At 41.5% G+C, this 25935-nt stretch overlaps 1 protein-coding gene and 8 non-coding genes across 9 annotated transcripts in view; 8 read left to right on the forward strand and 1 right to left on the reverse strand.

The window, feature by feature from the left end:
* Nucleotides 1–142: 142 nt before the first annotated feature.
* On the forward strand, nucleotides 143–253 carry TRNAL-CAA (transfer RNA leucine (anticodon CAA)). Its single transcript has 2 exons — nucleotides 143–180; nucleotides 208–253. It is a non-coding gene; the product is annotated as a tRNA-Leu (tRNA).
* A 3189-nt stretch (nucleotides 254–3442) lies between these two features.
* On the forward strand, nucleotides 3443–3553 carry TRNAL-CAA (transfer RNA leucine (anticodon CAA)). Its single transcript has 2 exons — nucleotides 3443–3480; nucleotides 3508–3553. It is a non-coding gene; the product is annotated as a tRNA-Leu (tRNA).
* A 1631-nt stretch (nucleotides 3554–5184) lies between these two features.
* TRNAL-CAA (transfer RNA leucine (anticodon CAA)) lies at nucleotides 5185–5295 on the forward strand. The gene is made up of 2 exons: nucleotides 5185–5222; nucleotides 5250–5295. It is a non-coding gene; the product is annotated as a tRNA-Leu (tRNA).
* A 671-nt stretch (nucleotides 5296–5966) lies between these two features.
* Nucleotides 5967–6077, forward strand: TRNAL-CAA (transfer RNA leucine (anticodon CAA)). Its single transcript has 2 exons — nucleotides 5967–6004; nucleotides 6032–6077. It is a non-coding gene; the product is annotated as a tRNA-Leu (tRNA).
* Nucleotides 6078–6946: 869 nt separating this feature from the next.
* On the forward strand, nucleotides 6947–7057 carry TRNAL-CAA (transfer RNA leucine (anticodon CAA)). Its single transcript has 2 exons — nucleotides 6947–6984; nucleotides 7012–7057. It is a non-coding gene; the product is annotated as a tRNA-Leu (tRNA).
* A 791-nt stretch (nucleotides 7058–7848) lies between these two features.
* The window catches only part of BBS1 (Bardet-Biedl syndrome 1), a 29023-nt gene continuing 10936 nt past the window's right edge, over nucleotides 7849–25935 (forward strand). The window contains exons 1-10 of the mRNA XM_072117938.1: nucleotides 7849–8036; nucleotides 10452–10522; nucleotides 11352–11386; nucleotides 11800–12072; nucleotides 12794–12840; nucleotides 16593–16631; nucleotides 16720–16792; nucleotides 19256–19387; nucleotides 22556–22662; nucleotides 23060–23180. Coding sequence (XP_071974039.1) covers nucleotides 8005–8036; nucleotides 10452–10522; nucleotides 11352–11386; nucleotides 11800–12072; nucleotides 12794–12840; nucleotides 16593–16631; nucleotides 16720–16792; nucleotides 19256–19387; nucleotides 22556–22662; nucleotides 23060–23180 — 930 coding nt within the window. The 5' untranslated portion in view covers nucleotides 7849–8004. The remainder of the gene's footprint in view (nucleotides 8037–10451; nucleotides 10523–11351; nucleotides 11387–11799; nucleotides 12073–12793; nucleotides 12841–16592; nucleotides 16632–16719; nucleotides 16793–19255; nucleotides 19388–22555; nucleotides 22663–23059; nucleotides 23181–25935) is intronic.
* On the forward strand, nucleotides 8769–8879 carry TRNAL-CAA (transfer RNA leucine (anticodon CAA)). The gene is made up of 2 exons: nucleotides 8769–8806; nucleotides 8834–8879. It is a non-coding gene; the product is annotated as a tRNA-Leu (tRNA).
* TRNAQ-CUG (transfer RNA glutamine (anticodon CUG)) lies at nucleotides 17638–17709 on the reverse strand. The gene has a single exon. It is a non-coding gene; the product is annotated as a tRNA-Gln (tRNA).
* On the forward strand, nucleotides 19043–19114 carry TRNAQ-CUG (transfer RNA glutamine (anticodon CUG)). Its single transcript has one exon. It is a non-coding gene; the product is annotated as a tRNA-Gln (tRNA).

Below are 25935 nucleotides of genomic sequence, written 5' to 3' on the forward strand. Positions count from 1 at the left end.
GACGCTCATATTCCCGGAATACCCCTTTTAAAAAAATAAATCTATTTTCACAGCACTGTTGCTACTAACATACACAAAGGTATCATTACAGCACAGTTCTCTAAATAAAAAAACAGGGAACCTTCCTCCTGTAGAAGCAGTTGTCAGGATGGCCGAGCGGTCTAAGGCGCCAGACTCAAGATAGTATCTTCCCAAGAGCATTGGGTGTTCTGGTCTCCGAATGGAGGCGTGGGTTCAAATCCCACTTCTGACACATCTTTTTTCTTATGCAGGTGTTGGTCTTATCGCTTTAGTTTTCCTCATTGTGCACGGTATGAAATGGATTTTGTACTTTGGCATTAGGATAGCCTTCAGGTACATATATATTTACCTACTGTGCTTCATCTGCTCACAGCGTTTCTAGAGGTTGGGGAAATACAACACCTACAAATACTCACCTCTGCTCCCTTTCGTCTTAATCCCAGCGCTGTCCGGGTGCTAAGCTTGGCACGCCGGGATCACCTAGTAACTGACCACTATGTTTGGCTGTAGTCGGTTGGTTGCAGTGCATCCAGTATGGCCAGTGTTGTGGTGATGGCAGTTACACATCATTACTATGGTAACAGAGGGACGTGTAGTTTCCAGTGGCGGCCATCTTGGTTATAACTTCACCTAGTTTAGAGAGGCCATAACATTTTGTGTTTCATAAAATCAAACTATTTAAGCTCCATTTTGTAACTAACTGTAACTGGCATTGAGTTTTGTTATATTCATTTATTTATAGCATCATAGGTTCTTGTTTTAAACGTTCATATTCCTGGAATACTCCTTTTACCCCTAGGCACACCAGGACATTATAGTACGTCCCTGCAGGTAGATTCTTCCCGCACCGGGACGTGCTATAATGTCCTGCTTCTGGCACCGGCTCACAAATGGAGCCGGCACCAGAAGCAGCGGCTGTCAGCTGTCTATCACAGCTGACACCGCGCGCTAACACCCTTACACACCACAGTCAAGCATGACCGCGGCGTATAAGGGTGTTCCCCCTATGGATCGGATCCCCCGTGCCGCTCTGCCGAGTGCCCTGGGGCTGCCCGATGTTCCTGACAGTCAGGCCCCTTCGGGGTCTGACTGTAAACTGTCTGCGCATGCATTTGCATGCTCAGACAGTTTACACTGTTCTACAATTAATTAGTATTGTAGAGCAGTGTATTGGACTTGAACCAGTGATCAGAGCATCGCTGGTTCAAGTTCAAGTATGGAAAAGTAAAAAAAAATGTAAAAACACTACACATAAATAAAAATAAATACATAAAAATATAAGCCCCTAACATGTCACTTTCCCGTAAAAACACTTAATAAAGTATAAAAAAACACAAAAACCTGCATTGCTGCATCCATAACAATCTGTATAATAAAAGCAGAATCGGTACTGGACCCGCACAGTACATTGGAGAAAAAAAACGTAAAAAACATTCCAAAAAAAGATGATTTTTAATTACTACCTTTAAAAAAATGCGATAAAGTGATTAAAAAAAATTAAAAATAAAATTAAAATAAGCCCACTGAAAAGAACCAATCTTCTCACAAAAAAAGAAGCCCCTAACCAGATGCATATGCATAGTTATGCAGATGAAGAGATGGTGATACTAAAATTAACAAGATTTTCTCCAAATTAGTTTTTATTCAGTAAAATTGAATAAAATACACAAAACCCCTACATATTGGGTATCGCTGCATCCGTAACAATCTACATAATATAACAGAATCGGTTTTAGGTCCGCAAAGCGAACCCCATGAAAAAAAAATGCTCCGAAAAAAGGTAATGTTTAATTAATACCGTATAAAAATTGCTCTAAAAAGTGATTAAAAAAATGTTATGCACTCTAAAATAAGAACACTAAAAAAAACAACCCTTCTCGCAAAAAATAAGCCCTTAACCAGATTTGTGAGGCGACAAATAAAAAAGTTATGCATATGCTAAAATTAACAACATTTTCAACAAATTACTTTTTATTCAGTAGAAATGGGAAAAAAAGAAAAATCTATATAAATGAGGTATTTTCATAATCGTGGCGACCCATAGAATAAAAATAATATACAGGCGGTCCCCTACTTAAGGACAACCGACTTACGAACAACCCATAGTTACAGACAGACCCCTCTGACCTCTCCGGATACTTTACCTTAGTTCCAGGCTGCAATGATCAGCTGCACAGTGTCTGTAATGAAGCTTTATTGATAATCCTTGGTCCCATTACAGCAAAAAATGTTTAAACTCCAGTTGTCACTGGGGCAAAAAAAATTTTTGTCTGGATCTACAATTATAAAATATACAGTTTTGATTTACATACAAATTCAACTTAAGAACAAACCTCCGGACCCTATCTTGTACGTAACCCGGGACTGCCTGTACTATTTTTATGGTATGGTAAACAGCCCAAAAAAACAAAAAAAAATCTTCCTAAAAATTGATGATTTTCTTGTCCTCCACCAACAAAAAGTTCATAAAATCTTGCCAATTAACTATAGATGCCCCAAATTACGTACCAGAAAAGTGCATCTCTTGTGGCAAAAGAAATAAGCCCCTATAGGTCCACATTAAAAAAAGGAAAAAATATATAGCCTGTACAATGTGACATAGCAAATCTGATCTGGATGGCGCCTCCTTCGCTTCTATGCCCATCCGTGTGCCCATACAGCAGGTTACCACCACATATGGGGTATCGGTGTACTCGAGAGAAATTGGGCACCAAACTTTGTGGAGCCTTTTTTTCATTTAATCCATTGCAAATGTTTAATTTTCCACCCAAAATGAGTGTATTGTGAAAAAATATTACAATTTGTAGACCATACCTCCATTTTGTTTTAACCCCTATAAAACACCTAAAGGGTAAACAAACTTCTTAAAAGTGGTATTTCATACGTTGAGGGGTGTAGTTTCCATAATGGGGTAATTTATGAGTCTCGCTATTATTTAGGCCTCTCACAGTCAATTAGAAGTGAAGCAGGTCCATCTAAATATGGGTTTTGGTGATTTTCCCAAAAAATTGAAAAATAGCACCTAAATTCTGTGCCACGTGACATTCTAATGACATTCTAGTAAAATATGTGGAATCTTAAAAAACCATGCCAACATAAAGCAGACATTTGGGAAATGTAAGTTATGAAATTATTTGGGTGCTATGACTATCTGCATCAAAAGTAGAGAATTTAGAACTTTGAAAATAAATAATTTTTCCAAATTTTGTTTTTTTTTTCATAACAAAACACAAAAGATATCATCCAAATTTTTAAACTAATTTGAAGTACAATGTGTCATGAGAAAAAAAATAGGGGTTAAAAAAAATAAATCCATTTTCACAGCACTGTTGCTATTAACAACATACACAAAGGTATCATTACCTTTGTTTAGTTCTCTAAATAAAAAAAAACAGAGAACCTTCCCCCTGTAGGAGCAGTTGTCAGGATGGCCGAGCGGTCTAAGGCGCCAGACTCAAGATAGTATCTTCCCAGGAGCATTGGGTGTTCTGGTCTCCGAATGGAGGCGTGGGTTCAAATCCCACTTCTGACACATCTTTTTGTTATGCAGGTATTGGTCTTTTCGCTTTAGTTTCCCTCATTGTGCACGGTGTGGAATGCTATATATACTTTGGCATTAGGATAGCCTTCAGGTACATATATATTTACCTACTGTGCATCATTCCTATTGTCCTTTTTGATCAGTAAAAGAAAGCTTTTTACTCTACAATAATTTTATATTGGCCATTTCCAATAATGGTTTATTGCTCTCCCCAATGACAAGATTGAGATTTCCAAGCTCTACCCACCACCCATTCATTTTGGGGTACAATAAACCCCTATTCCCTTGGTTCTGAAGGTCCGTCAGTGAGAGAGAACTTGCTGGGACCTTGAGGAAAATCAACCACGTACAAAATATAAAAAACCTACAAATACTCCCCTCTGCTCCTTTTCATCTTAATCCCAGCGCTGTCCATCGCTAAGCTTGACACGCCGGGATCACCTAGTAACCAAACTTATAATTGGCAGCACGTAGTGGAGGGACAATATGTCTGGCGCTCCGGACTGCTGATTATGCACGCCCCCGCCACGTCCCTTTCTCATGGTGGGAGAGGGAAGTGACGTCACCCGAGGGGCATAAATCCACGCCTCTCGCGTGACATCCCAACACGATACAATGAAGATTTCTATAGAAAGCGGAGATCTAGGAAACTATGAGGAATTGATACAGAAAGTATGTTGGAACATTTTATTATTATTCATCATACAAACAATAATTTCTATTAGTGGGAATACTCCTCTAAGGCATAAAAAGATACCAATAATAGCACAGCCGCTCTTACCTCACAAAAAAACCAAAGAACCTCCCACTTATAGAGTCAGTTGTCAGGATGGCCGAGCGGTCTAAGGCGCCAGAATCAAGATAGTATCTTCCCAAGAGCATTGGGTGTTCTGGTCTCCGAATGGAGGCGTGGGTTCAAATCCCACTTCTGACACATCTTTTTTCTTATGCAGGTGTTGGGTCTTTTCGCTTTAGTTTTCCTCATTGTGCACGGTATGGAGTGGTAAATATACTTTGGCAATAGAATAGCTTTCAGGTACATATGTATTTACCTGCTTTGCTTGATCTGCTCACAGCGTTTCTAGTGGTTGGGGAAATACTATACCTACAAATACTCCCCTCTGCTCCTTTTTGTCTTAATCCCGGCGCTGGACACGCCGGTATCACCTAGTAACCAAACTTACAATTGGCAGCACGAAGTGCAGGAACAAGATGTCCGGCACTCCAGGCTGCTAATTATGCACTCCCCCACCACCTCCCTCTCTCATGCTGGGAGATGGAGGTGACGTTAGTGAGGGGCGTGAATTTACGTGAATTGTGGCGCAAAAATTGCTCAGTAATTTTGCCCGGGATGTTAGTTTTTGGCACTTAATTAAATGGCGCACGGCTTAAAAGGGTCTAAATGAACTCCACACTCATAAAGGTTAAATACAGTTTCAAAAATTGAGCAAAAAAAAAAGTGAGGAACAGAGAAGCGCAGGAAAAGTGTCAGGATTCCCAACTGCGCCCAAATTGAGGGGCCAAAAAAAAGTGTGAGGAAGTGTCGGAAAAGGAGCAGAAGTGTGGCACCAATATGGGGCATAAGATGCCGACAGTGCTCGTAAACCTGCTTTCACACAGTTGTCAGGATGGCCGAGCGGTCTTAGGCGCCAGACTCAAGATAGTATCTTCCCAAGAGCATTGGGTGTTCTGGTCTCCGAATGGAGGCGTGGGTTCAAATCCCACTTCTGACACATCTTTTGTTATGCAGGTGTTGGTCTTTTTGCTTTAGTTTCCCCCATTGTACACGGTGTGGAACGCTATATATACTTTGGCATTAGGATAGCCTTCAGGTACATATATATTTACCTACTGTGCATCATTCCTATTGTCCTTTTTTGATCAGTAAGAGAAATCATTTTACTCTACAATAATTTTATATTGGCCATTTGCAACAATGGTTTATTGCTCTCCCCTATGACAAGATTGAGGTTTCCAAGCTCTAACCACCACCCCATTCATTTTGGGGTGCAATAAACCCCTATTCCCCTGGTTCTGAAGGTCCTTCAGTGAGAGAGAACTTGCTGGGACCTTGAGGAAAATCAACCACGTACAAAACATAAAAAACCTACAAATACTCCACTCGCTTCTTTTCATTTTAATTCCAGCGCTGTCCATCGCTAAGCTTGACACGCCGGGATCACCTAGTAACCAAACTTCTAATTGGTAGCACGTAGTGGAGGGACTAAAAAACTATGAGGAATTAATACAGAAAGTATGTTGGAACATTTTATTATTATTCATCATACAAACAATAATTTCTATTAGTGGGAATACTCATCTAAGGCATAAAAAGATACCAATAATAGCACAGCCGCTCTTACCTCACAAAAATCCAGTGAACCTCCCACTTACAGAAGCAGTTGTCAGGATGGCCGAGCGGTCTAAGGCGCCAGACTCAAGATAGTATCTTCCCAAGAGCATTGGGTGTTCTGGTCTCCGAATGGAGGCGTGGGTTCAAATCCCACTTCTGACACATCTTTTTTCTTATGCAGGTGTTGGTCTTTTCGCTTTAGTTTTCCTCAAAGTGCACGGTATGGAGTGGTAAATATACTTTGGCAATAGAATAGCCTATAATACAGTACATATAACATAGTACATGTTATGTACATAGTACAAGTATAGTACAGCCTATAACATAGTACATATATATTTACCTGCTGTGCTTGATCTGCTCACAGCGTTTCTAGTGGTTGGGGAAATACTATACCTACAAATACTCACCTCTGCTGCCTTTCGTCTTAATCCCAGCAATGCCAGCCCTAAGCTTCACATGCCGGGATCACTTAGTAACCAAACTTACAATTTGGCAGCACAAAGTGCGGGGACAAGATGTCCGGCGTTCCAGGCTGCTAATTATGCACGCCCTCACAACCTCCCTCTCTCATGCCGTTGAACGTGAATTGTGCCGCACAAATTGCTCAGTAATTTTGCCTGGGATGTTAGTTTTTGGCACTTAATTAATTGGCGCACGCTAAAAAGGCTCTAAATGAACTCCACATTCATGAAGGTTACTTAAAGTTTAAAAAAATTGAGGAACAGAGAAGCGCAGGAAAAGTTTCAGGATTCCCAAACTGCGCCCAAATTGAGGGGCCAAAAAAAAAGTGTGAGTGACGGAAAAGGAGCAGAAGTGTGGCACCAATATGGGGCATAAGATGCCCGCAGTGTTCCTAAGGCTGCGTTCACATGTTCTTGCAGACTTGGACTGTTAGCTAACACTTTGTGAAGCTGTGTATGGCCAAAACTGCAGAGAGATTCATTTTACGGCATAAAAGACACTAATAATAGCACAGCCGCTCTTACCGCCCCAAAAAATTAGGGAACCTCCCACCCACAGAAGCAGTTGTCAGGATGGCCGAGCGGTCTAAGGCGCCAGACTCAAGATAGAATCTTCCCAAGAGCATTGGGTGTTCTGGTCTCCGAATGGAGGCGTGGGTTCAAATCCCACTTCTGACACATCTTTTTTTCTTATGCAGGTGTTGGTTTTATTGCTTATCGTTTTCCTCATAGTGCACGGTATGAAATGGATTTTGTGCTTTGGCATTAGGATAGCCTTCAGGTACATATATATTTACCTGCTGTGCTTGATCTGCTCACAGCGTTTCTAGTCTTTTTGCTTTAGTTTCCCTCATTGTGCACGGTGTGGAACGCTGTATGTACTTTGGCATTAGGATAGCCTTCAGGTACATATATATTTACCAGCTGTGCTTCATGTGCTCACTGTTTTCTAGTGACACACTGTACTTCCTGCTGGTTGAAAAATTTAAGTGGTAAATTTCGTGTTTCGTTCAGAAAAAAATAAAAATTTAGCAAAATTCTAAAAAAAAAAAGCTTTATATTCAAAGTTTGAAATATTCTGCTTTCTAGGTCATCAGACCAGCAAAAAAAACCTTGACATTAGCTAACATTCCCGGAATGCCTGTTTTATGATGAAATGGTTTATTATGTGTTCTTTCATTTTTCAAATTTCTTAAAAATTGAGGTGCGATTTTTCTCATTTTGATAAAACATTACCTCATTCTCTGAGGCCCTGGAGCTCACCGTGGTCGTGTGCATTTAGGCTGAAAAGTTTCAAATTGCTCATTTGTTATATAGGATACATCCCTAGGGGGCAGCAGAGACGAGGCAAAGGCAACTAATACCTGTTGTTTTTTTACACGCACATGTCAATAAAGATCGTTACAAAAAAAAAAAACTGAAGAGGCGGCTTCAATGATCGGCTCATCCAATCAGAGCTTTCCGATAGGCGGTTAGAGCTTACGCACCGGTTGCCGTGACAACAGTAAAGCGGCCTATAGGGAGATCCGGGAGAGGAGCACGGACGTTACCGGACACGTAACGGAGAAGAGTCGGACGTGTGTGAACAACCCGCTATGACCAGAGAGCTGTGAGCGGGACACGCCATGTCCTCCTCAGCAGACTGCAGCCGAGAGGGGTGAGCGTCCCGTGTAACATGATGGACACAGGATGGTTAATCCCTTCATCACTCTGGAGCACATAACATTGGGATCACTATACAGTCAGTGCTAGCACCTGCGCATCCTCTGCCAGCAGTTACATGATCACCACATCGTAAGATCGGGTGATTTGTAATCTTCCCCTATATAGAGCCGTTATATTCTGTAGCGTGACATCCCTGCGCTATCCTGTGCGCCCACCATGAGAGAGGGAGGTGCACAATTAGCAGCCTGGAGCACCGGACATCTCATCCCACGCTCTGTGCAGCTAATTAGAAGTTTGTTTTCTATGTAATCCTGGCATATCAGTGCCTGAGATGTTAGCTTTTGGCGCTTAATGAATTGGCGCATGGCTTAAAAGGATCCACATTCATTACGTAGAAATAGAGCTTCAAAAAAACTGAGATGTGCAGGAAAAGTGTCAGGATCCGTAAGCTGTGCCCAAAATTGAGCAACAAAAACAAAAAAGTGTTAGTGTCGGAAAAGGAGCACAAGTGTGGCACCAATATGGGGCATAAGACGCCCCCAAAGTACCTAAGGCTGCATTCACATGTTCTGGCAGACTTGGACTGTTAGCTAACACTTTGTGAAGCTGTGTATCGCCAAAACTTCTGAGAGATTCATTTTAAGGCATAAAAAGATACAATAATAGCACAGCCGCTTTTACCTCACCAAAAAAACTAGAGAACCTTCCCCCTGTAGAAGCAGTTGTCAGGATGGCCGAGCGGTCTAAGGCGCCAGACTCAAGATAGTATCTTCCCAAGAGCATTGGGTGTTCTGGTCTCCGAATGGAGGCGTGGGTTCAAATCCCACTTCTGACACATCTTTTTTTGTTGTTTTGGTCTTTTCGCTTTAGTTTTCCTCATTGTGCACGGTGTGAAATGGATTTTGTACTTTGGCATTAGGATAGCCTTCAGGTACATATATATTTACCTGCTGTGCTTGATCTGCTCACAGCGTGTCTAGTGGTTGGGGAAATACTACACCTACAAATACTCCCCTATGCTTCTTTTCATCTTAATTATGCACTCCCCCACCACCTCCCTCTCTCATGCTGGGAGAGTGAGGTGACCTTAGTGAGGGGCGTGAATTCACGTGAATTGTAGAGCACAAATTGCTTAGTAATTTTGCCTGGGATGTTAGTTTTTGGTGCTTAATTAATTGGCGCACGCTTAAAAGGGTCTAAATGAACTCCACATTCATGAAGGTTAAAAAGAGTTTCAAAAATTGAGCCAAAAAATTATCGGGAACAAAGAATTATTTTATAAACAATCTGCTGCCTGAAGTTAACTCTCATCCTACCTGTAAATGAACGTCTGCCATTGTCGGGCCACAAACAATAACATGGTCCGTTTTTTTTGCATCCCTGTTGCCAGGCTACAGAAACGGTCTAAAATGTTAAAATGACTGTGTCTCCATTTTATCATTAAAAAAAAATAACACACAGACAAAAACAATAGGGGTGGTGTATCATATGCTGGCGCTCGTGTGCTGGCGATCATATGCTGGCGCTCATGTGCTGGCGATCATACGCTGGAGCTCATGTGCTGGTGATCATACGCTGGCGCTCGTGTGCTGGTGATCATACGCTGCCGCTCGTGTGCTGGCGATCATACGCTGCCGCTCGTGTGCTGGCGATCATACGCTGCCGCTCGTGTGCTGGCGATCATACGCTGGCGCTCATGTGCTGGTGATCATACACTGGCGCTCGCCTGCTGGCGATCATGTGCTGGCTATCATACGCTGCCGCTCGTGTGCTGGCTATCATACGCTGCCGCTCGTGTGCTGGCTATCATACGCTGCCGCTCGTGTGCTGGCTATCATACGCTGCCGCTCGTGTGCTGGCTATCATACGCTGCCGCTCGTGTGCTGGCGATCATACGCTGCCGCTCGTGTGCTGGCGTTCATACGCTGCCGCTCGTGTGCTGGCGTTCATACGCTGCCGCTCGTGTGCTTGTGTTCATACGCTGCCGCTCGTGTGCTTGTGTTCATACGCTGCCGCTCGTGTGCTGGCGATCATACGCTGCCGCTCGTGTGCTGGCGATCATACGCTGCCGCTCGTGTGCTGGCGATCATACGCTGCCGCTCGTGTGCTGGCGATCATACGCTGCCGCTCGTGTGCTGGCGATCATACGCTGCCGCTCGCGTGCTGGCGCTCATGTGCTCATACGTTGGTGCTCGGGTGCCCATCAACGCTGCTGTTTGATGCATCAGACAGATCAACTCGCCTTTGTCCTCCTGATGTATCTGGTGGGATGGCAGTGCAGCATATATTTCTATGCCAGGTTCTGACTGGTGTAGAAATATCCCATAACATGTGCTATGGTGCTAGGTGCTACGATTATTCTGCGTTTTATACAGTTTTTCATTATTATTTTTTTGTTTGTTTTTAGTGAGTCCTCCAAATGGTTGGATGCTCATTATGATCCTGTTGCTGGTCTCAATACTTTCTCTTCCTGTATCGGTAGGTATAGCTCGTTTAAGTGGAGGTGCTTACTTCAAGTATTAGTAACACATATTTTATGACTTGCCAACAACCATTGTAGTTCAATAGGATAGCGGTATAATCCGAGGCATAAGATATGTAGTCAGTATAAGGCCACATTCACACCACATTTTCTTCTTATGCTTATAAAGTTTCCTGTTGGCTGCTGCAAGCTGCAGGTCAGGTGATCCCTGGTCAGCAGGTTCGATGATTCAACTTCCCCGTATGAGGAGTTATTATACCTGATTTTTTTTCCTTTTGACATTTCGGTATCTTTACAGAATTAAAAAAAACTTTTAATTCAATAATTTAACATGAAATGTGTATCGTATTCATACACATGTTGTAAATCAAATGTGGTATGTACATTTCTTGGCCTTTTATATATAACTGCTTCACTCCATGTGGATTAAGTAGATGAGATTAGAAACAGATTAGGATAGTCGTCTGTCATTACAGAGATTAAATCTCTTGAAGGAGACACAGGCTATTTTACAAAATGTTTTTCATTTCTACTGTATACCACATAAAAGCCAAAACAAAACCATACAAAATGCCTATATAAATTCAGTAGAACAACCTCTATGTAAGAGCACTAGACACTCACCAGGTGACTTTATCATGAGACCCGATTATGTAGTTACAAACTGTAGGAAACAACTAAGTCTGTTCTTGGTCAAAGTTTTCAAAAGCTAGAAAACCCCTTTAATTTTTTCTTGCCTGGGATAAGGTTCCTTTTTTCTAGTAATAATGGGCTGTCATGAACCATTCATTTTTTATATTAAAAATAAAATTTTTCTTCTCCCAGCTCTTGCCGATTTACATGGGGACGGTGATTTTAAGGTAAGTTTTAGGATAAAATATTCTACATACAGACGGTCCCCTACTTAAGGACACCCAACTTACAGACACCCCCTAGTTAAAGACGGACCCCTCTGCCCACTGTGATCTCTGGAGAAGCTCTCTGAATGCTTTACTATAGTCCCAGACTGCAATGATCACCTGTAAGGTGTCTGTAATGAAGCTTTATTCATAATCCTTGGTCCAATTACAGCAAAAAATTTTGAAAATGCAATTGTCACTGGGGCAAATTTATTTTTTTTTAGTCTGGAACTACAATTGTAAAATATACAGTTTCGACTTACATACAAATTCTACTTAAGAACAAACCTATGGAACCTATCTTGTATGCCTTTATCTGTTAAATAGCTTTGGAAATTTTTTAACACCTCTTTTGTGGTTTTTTTGACACACAGATGGTGGCTGGTGATATTGGAAGTGGGCCTTTTAACATGAAGTTGAAAGTCTATAAGGGCACAAGTCTCATGTCTGAGAATGCGTTGCTTGACATGCCTACTGGTGTTGCAGCCTTCTTAATGGATCAGAATGAACCACGGACGCCTGCGGTGGCAGTGGCCTCGGGACCGTTCATATATGTCTACAAAAATTTGAGACCTTATTTTAAATTCACTTTACCAGCACTTGAGATTAACCCCCTGGAGAAGGAAGTGTGGGACCAAGCTAAAGAGGTATGACCGAGGGAAGGAAGGGGGGGACCTGATGACACTGCACTGCATGCAAATCTGCACAAAATATGCAAGTTTATTCTTAGTAACTTATGGCAGTATGCAGTGGCGTAACTAGGAGAGACAGTGCCCCCTAGCAGGCTAATGCATGGGGCCCCCCTTCCCAAAATATACATATTAGTATACTCACACATGCGAGTTACAATCACATATAAATACACTTATTTGCACACACAGCACATACACACATACATACAGTGCCATATGTAACATACTCATATACAGTGTATACAGACACCATATACACATCACAGTATATGTTATTTACATATTATGCTGGACATGTGCAGTACAATATAGATATATTGGTGCACATCCTCCATTCTGTGTTGTGTCAGGTCAGATGATGGGGCCCCATGACACTGTGGGCCCCATAGCGGCTGCTAGTTACACCCCTGACAGTATGTATAAGTGTATGTGTCTGTGCATGACAGTGTATAAATGTGTGTATGTGTTTAAGATTGTATAACTGTATGAGTGTGTATATGTGTTTGTATATAAATGTGTGTGTGATTTGTAAATTACATGTGTACAAAAATCTATTTTTTTTTCTAAGGGGAAGGGGTCCCCATTCAGAAATCTGCTATGGGGCCCTGCCTCGTTACGCCCCTGTATGGGTGCAGTGTATAGAAGCACATTTTTAACCTGTATATTTTTTTCACAGGATAAAATTGACCCCTTGACGCTGAAGGAGATGTTGGATGGTATCAGGTAGGATGGAATGTTGTTTTTAAGAGAGCTTCTAGTTGTGGCACACAAATACACTTTATTCAAAAATGTCTCATACAGAATAGAATAAAACGATTAATAAATTGCTTTCAGGAGGGATTCCTGAAAGTCAAAAATAAGGGGGAACAAGACAGTGTCCCAGATGGAAATGGGACAGACACAGAGAACCTATGGCTCCCCTCACCCTGTATATGCCCCCAAAAAGTTGTGCCAGAAGATGTATCAAAAAAAAAGTCTATAATGTCCAAAAAGTAGGACTATAATATAGGGCAGTGGACCTATACGTCGTAATAGCTGTGCATACAACCGGAGGTACCATCCGGTGCCTATGCCTCAAGTCAGAGAGCAAAGTCAAAAGAGCGGCCACACTTACCCAGAGGCATAATGTAGACGGCACGGAGGCAGGCAGGGGGAGAGCCAGCAGGAATACCCCGACGCGCGTTTCGTTTTATTCTATTCTGTATGAGACATTTTTGAATAAAGTGTATTTGTTTGCCACAACTAGAAGCTCTCTTGTTTTTTGGTTTCTGTCAGTCCTGGAGTTTGGAGGGTGGTTCACATTCTAGATAGGGGCCCTCTTTTGGTGTTTTATGTTGGAATGTTGTTTTTAACTTGTTTTTCATAATTATAATAATGATCTAAGGCCCCTTTCACACTTGCGTTTTTCACGCTCGTTTTCTGCGCGTGCTTTTGACGTGCAGAACTTGCATTGCACTCTGACCCATTGTAATCAATGGGTCTTTTCAGACTTGCATTTTTTTTCACGCACACACGCGCAGTTTTTTTAACGCGCGTTTAAATCTCGACATGCTCTACTTTTGCAAGTCACGTGCGTGAAAAACGCACCATACAAGTCTATGGAGACGCATCAAAAACGCATTGCACTCTGAGACACTTGCAAGTGCAATGTGTTTTTCACGCATCAATTGCCATAGAAAAGATAGAGCTCAGTCCTGAAAAACTGAGACACTGAACAAACTCTGACTGAAAACTGATTGCACTCTGATGCAAAATGCGCGTTTTTCACTGACCAAACCCTGATCGCACCCTGATCAGACTCTGACGTGATCTGCAACGCAAGTGTGGAAGGGGCCTAAGGCCCCTTCTCCACTGGCGTTTTTCACGCGCGAGTTCTGCGCGTGCATTTGACGCTCAGAACTCGCATTGCACTCTGTCCCATTGTATTCAATGGGTCTTTCTCCATTAGCGTGGTTTTGAACGCGCGTGCTTGCGTTCGTTTGCACGCGCGTCAAAATCGCAGCATGCTCTATTTTTGCGAGTCACGCGCGTTTTTCACGCCCCATTCAAGTCTATGGAGATGCATCAAGAACGCATTGCACTCGCAATCATTGCAAGTGCAATGCGAGTGCAATGCGTTTTAAACGTAAGGGTTGCTAGGTGACCAGAATAACATTATTTCCCCTGCTCGCGAACGATCATTTAATTAATAAAACACAGTGAAGAACAGTGAAGAATAGAATAAAAACAGTGAACACAGTGAACACAGTGACCACAGGATCATTTAAGATAAAAACACAGTGCAGAACACAGTGCAGAATAGATTACAGATGTTCGGCACATCTGCTTACTTGTCGGGAGATACGCGCGGAACGGCGCGAACAAAATAGCATGTGAAGAACAATATATATGTGTGAAGAACACATTGCAGATGTATTTAAACATCTGCAATGTGTTCTTCACACACATATATATTGTTCTTCACATGCTATTTTGTTCGCGGCGTTCCGCGCGTATCTCCCGACAAGTAAGCAGATGTGCCGAACATCTGTAATCTATTCTGCACTGTGTTCTGCACTGTGTTTTTATCTTAAATGATCCTGTGGTCACTGTGTTCACTGTGTACAATGATTTTATTCTATTCTTCACTGTTCTTCACATCTGCTAAATTGTCGGGAGATAATATATGCGCGGAACAGTGAAGAATAGATCGCAGATGTTTGCAAATTATCAGAAGACATTATTTTTCAATTAAATAACACATTTTAATCCCAAACCATGGTCCCTTTGAAAACTGCTCGAGTCTCCCATTGAAACGCGCGTCAAAAATGCGCCGAAAACGCAAAAACAACGCTAACAACACGCGCGTGAAAAACGCAAAAACGCAAATTACTCCAAGGAAAAATGGAACAAAAACGCAGCCAAAACGTCAGTTTTTCACGCATTGCACCCTGACGTGAAACGCAACGCTAGTGTGCAAGAGGCCTAAGTAGTTAGATACATTGTGCCAGAAGAAAAAAGCTATCATCTGCCAGGATCTAAACTTCTCCTTCATGTTTATACTCCCATGCAGATTCTATGGCAGTGATGGTGAACCTTTTAGCAGCCGAGTGCCCAAACTGCAACGCAAACTCCCCTTATTTATTGCGAGGTGCCAACCAAAAATTAAAGCAGTAACTTATTGCTCCCTGCTCTTCAACAATGTTCAATCTTATTGGCCTCCTGAGGACAAGATAGAACATTTGCATCATTTTAGCTCCTTTCCAGTGTCCCTCTGCACCCAGAGAATCGTGGGGCCAGCAGAAGGTCCTCCAAAGATAATTCAGCCCTGTCTACTCATTCTCCCTCTTCCTACAGTCCCAAGTAGCGAAGAAGTATCACTTAAATATATGACTGAAAGCACCATCTTTTAAGTTGCTTGGGACTGCAGGAAGATTCTTTAAGTCCTTTCTGGTGTCATAGTGCGATGGCCCGGGTGCCCACAAAAAGGGCTCTGAGTGCCGCCTCTGGCACCCGTGCCATTGGTTCGCCACCACTGTTCTATGGCATAACACTTTTATTAATCCTTTTTTATTTTTGCAATCAAGATGAAGCATCAATAGCTTATCAACTATGTTAGCGTCCATGCCAGCTGCTTGTCTTGGTTCAGAAGTTAACAATATGTAAATTTTTTTCTTTATTTTTTTCTTTTTCTGTAAAAAGGAGTTTATATAATGTAACAAATAGCTAAGCACATGGAAACTTATGGGCAGATATATTACTAGTAATTTTTCACCTGTGTCGCACTCAATAATTGCAATAATATTAATAATAATCTCGTATAGCGCCATCAAATTCCACAGCGCTTTACAGGTTATGGGGAACAGACAGTCATATGGAACAATAAGAGTCAGGGCCCTGCTCGTAAGAGCTTACCGTCTATGAGCATGAGGGGGTGACACAAGAGGTATAAGAGCTTGTTTAATGGTCCAGCCATAATTTATAAAGGAATGGAATAAAAATAATTAAATAAATAAAAATGCTGCTTGAACCAGTCATCAGCCGCCATCTTATATACAAAGTCCAAGGTTGATGAGACTGCAGAGAAGCCTGGAGCTTGGTATCTGTATTCTTGTCCATCTGTATGTCAATCAATCTGTCTATCTGTGTGTATGTAAAAAACACAAGCACATATGCCATGCTGGGAATGGGGCAACTTTGCTTTTTTGTGATTATTTAAAAAAGGTCATATATTTGGATTTACACACCGTTTCTCTAGCAGTGGTTCTATGTCCACAGACGTGGCTGCAAACTCCAGACCTGCACCCGCTGATGTCTAAAATCAGCGGGTGATCCGAGTGGAGTGAATAGGATCTGCTCTGAGCTTTGATCCCTGGGCAGTTGGCTCATACAAAGGGCTGTGAAAGCCACGGGGCATCAGGGAGTAGGATTGTTTGTTCTCATATATATTGAAAATAGAGGCGGCCATTGATAGTATTGTCTGTTCCTTCTTCCAGGGATAAAGCAGAAATTCCTCTGTCTGTCAGATCGCTTCGGTATGTACAATCCAGTCCTGATTGGTTATCACACAATGAACCATATATTTCATTGCTATTCACTATGTATCTCATTGCCCTTTTACAGCTTTCTTATGTTGGAGCAACAGGAGATGGAGGCTTTTGTGAACACGTATAAGCAGTTGCCACTGAAGCGCCAGGTAACGCATAGATCTTCCTTGTGTAACCGTGTCCACAGTGTCTGTAATGTGGTTGGTCCGTGAAATCCGGTCAACGTGCAGTCTGTGATTCACAGAGCAACACTGGCCAAAGGACTTGCTTTAAAGGGAGTGGTCCAGGCGGGATTACTGCAGAAGAGCAGGAACTTTTTAGCCCGCGTGAGACTGCTATCTAAGCTCTTCATGGCTCATTCGCATATCATATATGGATGCAAGAAAAAAGCTGCGCTTAAAGGGAAGACAGGAGAAAACTGTTTAAAAAAAAGTCTGATTATAGAAAGAGTTATTCGTTAGTCTCCTTATCTGCAGGATGCGGAAGGAGCTCTCAACGGCCAGTATTTGTTGTAGCTAAAGGAAATTCTAGGTTTAATGCACATGTATGTTTTGTGGTTAGAGGCGAGTAGCATCTGTTATAGTGTCTCTGAATCAGGTGGGACCATAAAGGGGGTTAAGCCAATCCTCGTTAGTATAGTGGTGAGTATCCCCGCCTGTCACGCGGGAGACCGGGGTTCGATTCCCCGACGGGGAGGCTCTACTTTTTCTTTATTTTTAAATCCCTTTTTTAAATTAATTGGCTTTTTATATGTAAATATTCCCTCTTTTCTCCCCCTTAAATTTCTTTATTTTAGAAAGATTCCATGCAGTAAGATGCCATTATTGTAGGCTCCCATTGTATAAAAACTCAAGGGTAAAATTATATGTTTAATGTATGGTTTTGTTTGTTTTTTTTGTTTAAACTTTGTTTTGTATGGTTATCCATGGGAAAATACTATTGCTTGTAATACTATTTTATGCTTGTAATGTTGCCACAATTTGCAAAAAATTAAAGGTCCCACCGAGATTTGAACTCGGATCGCTGGATTCAGAGTCCAGAGTGCTAACCATTACACCATGGAACCTTACTTTTGAGGTGGTGGACAGTGGTCTGTAAGATTTTTTTTTTTATTTATTATTAGTGGCCAAGAACCACTTTTCTAGTCAACCATTACATGCCTGCTTGGAGGGATTGTAAAAAGCCACCCAAAAGCAGGATGAAATATATATTTAGCCTCTTCTGGGGAATCAAATCCAGGTGTTGACACCATTATGGTTGATGACCAAGTCATTGTGCAGGTCTAGTTTATGGAATTTTGTCTGGCACTGGGAGTATACCACTGTTATCTGTAGGGGGAGACCGGCTGAAACACACAACATCTTCCCGAAAGTTCTGCTCATGGCATGTTAATACATTAACTGTCATGATGTATCCAGGTGCCATGGCAGTACAGGCGGTCCCCTACTTAAGAACACTCGACTTACATACAACCCCAAGTTACAAAAGGAACCTCTGGATATTGGTAATTTATTGTACTTTAGTCCTAGGCCACACTGATCAGCTGTAACAGTTATCACATGTTTCTGTAATGAAGCTTTAGTGTTAATATTGATTCTTATGACAACCCAACATTTTTAAAATCCAATTGTCACAGAGACCAAAAAAGTTCTGTCTGGGATTACAATGATAAAGTATACAGTTCTGACTTGCATACAAATTCAACTTAAGAACAAACCTACAGACCCTATCTTGTATGTAACCCGGGGACTGCCTGTAATGAAAAATATTACACCAAAAGAGCTATTTTTCCCTATAAATAATAAAACTGTGGCTAAAAACAAACATTCTTATATTTTTTTATATTGCTTATTAAAAAAAAGTGTCTCTCCCCACAGATTTTACTCCACAAAAATAGCAGCCCCCTCAGGCAGTGTAACGTGTACTTTCTAGAATCCCATTGTGTAAAACCTCGCCTTTTAACCTATAAAAGTCTTCTGCATGTGGAAATGAGTCATATTTTTCCTGAGAGCAGTCATCTTTGGAGGCACAGGGTAAGTGTAGCTGCAGACGCCCCTATATTTGGTTATATAGTAAGTAGAAACATGCTTTTGGTGACACATTGGAAAAAAATCTTATCTTTCAAATCGCATCAGGATTGGGTTCTGTGATCTAAAGAATCAGATATACAGGCAGTTGGGGAAATAGTCTTGAACTTTATCTGTAGCTAAAGTTTTCATCTATGAAAGCTGAGATTATTATCTTTAATTGAAAACTTAAAACATGTTTCTAGGAACTATGACTATTTAAGAAGAAGTCTTTTTTTGGTATATTTTTGAATTTCCCTCCAGTGTGAGACCAGAAGATGATCTCTGCAGAGAGGTCAGAGAAAGCACTGCTGTCGGCAAAGCAATATGGGAGGTTCCATGGTGTAATGGTTAGCACTCTGGACTCTGAATCCAGCGATCCGAGTTCAAATCTCGGTGGGACCTGTAATTTTTTTTTTTTTTTTTTTTAAATATATATTTATTGTAATTTTTGAAGGCCAGATGTCAAGTAGACAGGGATACTTTGCATTGTCAGTGGTTTCCATGACAAAATACATCCCAAAAATAAATGTGTCTATATTTTAGACTGTAATCACATGTATGGGAACTCTAAAGAAGAATATGGCAGATGAAGATGCTGTTTGCTGTCTGGTTATAGGCACAGAAAGTGGAGAAATAATTATATTGGATCCAGAAGCCTTTACTATTTTGACCCGGGTGAGCCTCTTACATAATAATTTTTTTATTGTTGTCTTTTATTTTTCTATTTTCCCCACTAAAGACACTTAGAACTGGGCTCTCAAGTCCCCTGAAGGACTGTACACAGATGCCACATTGTTGTGCATGTTTGACCTTCTTTCCATACACAGCTATGCGCCTTGAGAGCAGGTTGAGCATCTGAACTTTTATTTTCAAAGTCAGGCATGGTAATCCCCCTACTCTGAGATCCAGGCACCGTGACTGTGGTAATCTTTTTATATTTATTATCTGTGGCCTTCTTCCTTCTAAAATGAACTTCTTCTCCTTCCTCTGTGCTCTGGCTTCACAGGCTGTTACACTGTCTCACCCTTCCCCACTCTTTCTTGCCTTATGTAATCTGACAGCAGCAGAGTAAGTGCTCCTGCACAGTGTAACAGTATGTGGATCTAAAGCAAGGAGAGGCGCTCCTAATGTTCCCCAGCGGCCTTTCTGGCTCATTACCATTAATTTAAAAAAGTTGGTTTTGGAAGGAAGGAGACAATGGATAAGAAATATAAGAAGATTACCACAATTACAGCGCTATTAATAAGTGTCCCTGGTTTATCATGATGGATTTTGATGATAGATTTCCTTTTAAGATTTTTTTTTATACATTAGAATGCATACTGTCTTTTGTAATATAACACACACATTTTAGAAAAAAAAAATGTTGTTATAAAGTGTCTACATCCTTTAATCCAACGTTCAGGAGAAACCAGCACTGCCAGACCCTCTTGAATAGGGGGCATAACTACATCGGTGACGGCCATAGTAGCTGAAACGGGACCCGTAGTGTCATGGGGCCTGGTCACCCAAACCTGCCACACTAAACCATATAAACATATTATGCTGCACATTGTACAGCTTGATATGTACGGTATATCAGTTCACATCTTCCACAGTTATCTGAGCCGGCAGCTCAGATAACAAATGGGGTTAGGGGAAAGCAGAATGGCAGGACTATGAACAATTGGCTCTACTTCCTGCTGTCTACTTCCCCCGTGTGGTCAGCAGCTACTTTGACTAGGATAAGAAGTATATAAATGTGTGTATGAGTGTATAAATGTAAGTGCATGTATGTTGTGTATATGCAGCATATGTGTATATGGTGTGTATATACTGTATTTGTCTGTGCATATGCTGTCTAAGTGTGATGTGTGTATGTATATTATATATGTGTGTAAATAATGTGTATATACTATATGTGTGTGTATTTTTTTAAACAATATTTTGAAAATCAAATAAACTATTTTTATATTTTTATATTATAACAATAGTTAGTAAAGATTACAAAATCACCTGTGCAGAAGTGGAGAACAATATACAGGCAGTCCCCTACTTAACCCCTTCCCGCCACGGCCCTTTTTCGTTTTTGCGTTTTCATTTTTCACTCCCCACATTCAAAAATCTGTAACTTTTTTATTTTTCCATGTACATAGCTGTGTGATGGCTTATTTTCTGTGTAACAAATTACACTTCAAAATGGTGGCATTTAATATTCCATGCCGCGTACTGGGAAGCGGGAAAAAAATTCCAAATGCTGTGAAATTGGTAAAAAAACGCATTTGTGCCGTATTCTTGTGAGCTTGGATTTTACGGCTTTCACTGTACGCCCCAAATGACAGGTCTACTTTATTCTTTGGGTCGATTACGGGGATAACAAATTTATATAGGTTTTCATACATTTAAAAAAATTAAAACCTCCTGTACAAAATTTTTTTGGGGGATTTTGCAATCTTCTGGCGCTAATAACTTTTTTATACTTTGGTGTATGGAGCTTTGGGTGGTGCCGTATTTTGCGGATTTTGATGATGTTTACAATGTAATCATTTTTAGGACTGTATGACCTTTTGATCACTTTTCATAGAACTTTTTATTTTTTTTAAAATGGCAAAAAAGGGCCATTTTCGACTTTGGGCGCGATTTTCCGTTACAAGGTTAAACGCAGTGAAAAAACTTTATCATATTTTGATAGATCGTGTTTTTTCGGACGCGGCAATACCTAATGTGTTTATGATTTTTACTATTTATTTGCTCCGCCATCTTTTTGAAGTCGTCGGCAAAGCAGCAGGAAAACGCCCGCGATCCGTGCCGGCACCAATCGCGGGTGTTACCGGTAAGCCTTTGCTGCAATATGCAGCAAAGACTTACCAGCTATGGAGAGGACTCGACCCGCGAGCCTTCTCCATGCACCGGGACCCCGCATGTGAGGTACTATTACGTCACATGTCGGTAAGGGGTTAAGGACACCCGACTTTACAGACAACCCATAGTTACAGACAGACCCCTCTGACCTCTGGTGAAGCTTTCTGAATGCTTTACTATAGTCCCAGATTGCAATGATCAGCTGTAAGGTGTCTGTAATGAAGCTTTATTGATAATCCTTGGTGCCATTACAGCAAAAAATGTTTAAACTCCAATTGTCACTGGGGCCAAAATTTTTTTTTGTCTGGATCTACAATGATAAAATATACAGTTTCGACTTACATACAAATTCAACTTAAGACAAACCTCCGGACCCTATCTTGTACGGAACCTGGGGACTGCCTGTATAACGATGTACAGGCAGTCTCCGGGTTACGTACAAGATGGGTTCTGTAGGTTTGTTCTTAAGTTGAATTTGTATGTAAGTTGTAAACTGTATAGTTTATAATTGTAACCCCAGCCAAAATTTTGTTAGTCTTTGTGACAATTGGATTTCAAAAATGTTGGATTGTCATAAGAACCAGGATTAACAATAAGGCTTAATTGCAGACAACTTTAATAATGGTTACAGCTGGATTTTGTAGCCTGGGACTAAAGAACAGTAAATTAACATCATCCAGAGGTCCATTTGTAACTAGGGGGTCGTCTGTAAGTCAGTTGTCCTTAAGTAGGAGACCACCTGTATACATCATTTAATGTTAATTGGGAAGTGCTTTATTGAAAAGGGGTCAACATACATGTATGTATTTGATGTGTATCTAATTTTTATATACTGACAGTCCCCGGGTGACGTACAAGATAGGTTCTTAAGTTGAATATGTATGTAAGACAGAACTGTATATTTTATGTTGAATTCAGAAGTTCACTATGGGCCCTGCCTCTCCTAGTTACGCCGCTGGTATTCCTGGTTGATTATGTGCATAATATGTTTTATACCGATAGGTTGGTCTTCCCAGTGTCCCCGCTCTCCTGGATGTAAACGGGCAGTACGATATTGAATACCGCATTACTGTTGCATGCCGCAATGGTAACGTATACATTCTCCGCAGGTAATGCTTATTTTATCTGTATCAATGTATTGTACTGTGTCTGGGGTTACATGGAGAACACAATATTATCCTATCAATGGAAGGGTGAGCACTATAATAAATAATAATGTAAATATCTGCTATTGATTAAATATAAAAAATGCTATTTTCACACTGTCAAACATTTCCCAGTATTCTGATTGGGAACCACTAACATAGATCTTAGAGTGATAAAACAGCCAGAAGATTACTAGTATATAGTCCATCCCTCTCCTGAAGCCAGTTGTTGTACCGGCTTGTGGTGTCCATTAGTTATATAATAGCAGTTTTGGAGTAATACAAAACTTGTTAATAAAACACAGTATCTCACATGTTAATGATTTCATATCTAATCTACCAGTGATGTTCATTTTTCCAGAGATTCTAAGCGACCTAAATATTGCATTGAGCTGAGTACTCAGGTGGTAGGAATGGTCCGTGTCCAAAAGAATATCATAATTGGGACCTCCCAGGAAATGCTGCTTGGATACTCTCAAAAGGTACAACCTCCAGAAACTATGGAATTTTCATTTTGAGCACAACCCTAGATTCCAATAAACGAATGTATTACTCGCCTACGGACATTACTCTCTCCAGCTACCTAAAAGAGAAAACAAACTAAAAACAAGGCCTCACCCCTTGATGGATCTGTATGTGGTACCCACATACTTAAAGGAAACCTACCACTTGTAGTGGCAGGTTTCTGATGGAAATACCGGGCACCAGCTCAGGGTGAGCTGGTGCCGGAGCTTATTTCACTCTCCTTCACTTCCTATGTAGCCGCGCGCATGGTAAGCGCCGCGCGCGTACCTCCCTGCGCTGGCTATAAAGTTTAAAAAGTGTTTTAAACCGCGATACCGCGGTTTAAAACACTAACAAAAATAAGCTCCGGCACCAGCTCACCCTGAGCTGGTGCCCGGTATTTCCATCAGAAACCTGCCACTACAAGTGGTAGGTTTCCTTTAAAGGAAATCTACCAGAGGGAGGGAGTTGTACACCAAGCATGATTACACGCTGGTGTGTCCCCCTAATATAGGATTTGTTCTTACTTTATCCTTTAATGGTATAGTTTTGGAGAAAATTGTCTTAAAAATTTATGCAAATGAGCTTCAGGGGCTCCTGTTTCCTTCACAGAAGCCTCTTCTAGCTCCTTCTTCTGCTAATTCTGTGCATCACTGTACAGCATTACATCCCGCCAAAGCCACAGAGCCGTTCACATCATAATTAGCAGATGATGGAGCCAGAAGGGGCTTCTGTGAAGTAGTGAATTTTAAAAAGCCGATTCTGTCCAAAATTAAGCCATTAGAAGATAAAGGAAGAACGGATTCTGTTTTGGGGGGCACACCCCAGCGTGTAAGTGTGCTTGGTGTACAATACTCCAGCCATGTGGTAGATTTCCTTTAATTCATATTCATGACCCCTCATGAATCTATATGCAGTGCCGCCTTTAAATAATCTATAGAGGGTGCCCTTATAATGAATGTATACATGGGATGCCCTATAATGTGTCTGTGCCCACCATTATTATCGAAATTTGCTCACCGAAATTTTGGTTTCCTGTAGTCCGTAGGCAGCACTGAATGGGTTAAGTCTCACATCCTCCTATTGGACAGAAGATAACAATTAATTAGCAATAGAGATTGGCAGGCTGACTCCCTATAAAATACCCCTGAGCCAATGAACACACGTGTTTTTTTATGCAGCAATAAGTACTTTTTATTGGGGGGGATCTTTGTGCTGCCTACGGACTACAGGAAACCAAAATTTCGGTGAGCAAATTTCGATATTCCTGGTCGTCCTACGGCAGCACTGAATGGGACTTGAAAAGCAGTAGAACATAAGGAGCGGGTTACTTCGAGGCAGCCGAACAAATTACACTCTTGCCAAAGGCCGAGCCAACCCCGGGGCCCACATTGAGCCTACATTGCCTGATGAAGGTTGAAGGACCCGACCATACTGCCGCCTTGCATATCTGGTCCAATGATATATGGGATATTTCCGCCCAGGATGCAGCCATTGACCTCGTTGAATGTGCTTTCAAATTAAGAGGAGATGGAAGGCCTTCTAGATCATAACACCTGGAAATTGTATCTTTAATCCATCTGGCTAGGGTAGACTTACTACCCGTTTTCCCTTAATAGGACCTCTGAACTGTAAGAACAGGGCTTCAGATTCCCTAAAAACTTCTGCCCTCTGGAGATAAGCGAGAACTGATCTTTTCACATCCAGGGCTTGAAGCTTCCCTTGCTCTTCTTCCGGGGCATCTGTACCCAGGACAGGAAGGAAGATCTCTTGATTTAAAGCTGATTGAGAAGGTATTTTCGGCAGAAAACCCGGCATTGTACGAAGAATTATGCAGTCTTCCATGACTCTCAGATACGGTTCCTTACAGGAGAAGGCTTGGATTTCACTAATCCTCCTTGCAGAACAAATGGCCACCAGGAAAACAGTCTTCCAGGAGAGAAGATGCAGAGGGATATCTAAGATTGGTTTGAATGGTTCTTGACATAAATGCTTTAAAACAATGGAAAGATCCCAAGACGGTAGAGGTGACATAACTGTAGGCTTTAACTTCTTCAGACCTGAAGAATCTCCTGACCAACAGGTTCTCAGAGAAGATTCCGCCTAAGGAAGAATTAATGGCGGTAAAATGGACTTTCATTGTATTGAACTTCAGGCCTTTCTTTAAGCCATCCTGCAGAAATTGAAGGAGGGAAGGAACGTGAGTAGAAGAAGCTCTTCTTGATAAGCACCATTGCTTATAGATTCCCCAGACACGTTGGTAGACTTTTAATGTCTTCGGCTTCCTAGAGGCCGCCAATGTGTCAATAACTTCATCCGAAAACCCCGACCTTCTTAGATTCCCCCTTTCAGCTTCCAGGCCACCAGATGGAGAGGTGCTGGGTTGGGGTGAAGGAACCCGTTCTGGAGTAGCAAGTCCTTCCGGGGAGGGAGAAACCAGAATTCCCCTTTTGACAATGACAGGAGAAGAGGGAACCAGGCCCTTCTCGGCCAAAACGGAATCACGGCTATAACTGTGGTTTTCTCTCTCCTGATCTTCTGTAACACTCTCGGAATGAGAGGGAACGGTGGGAATATGTAAAGAAATTGGTCTGTCCAGTCGAATGAGAGTGCATCCACCACTACTGGGTTCTCCTGCTTGTACAGGGAGCAAAACTGGGGAAGCTGAGAGTTTGACCTCGACGCCATCAGGTCTATCTGAGGAAGACCCATTTTCCGGACAATTTGTTGGAA

Source organism: Engystomops pustulosus, chromosome 7 (assembly GCF_040894005.1).
Source record: "Engystomops pustulosus chromosome 7, aEngPut4.maternal, whole genome shotgun sequence".
NCBI lineage: Eukaryota > Metazoa > Chordata > Amphibia > Anura > Leptodactylidae > Engystomops > Engystomops pustulosus.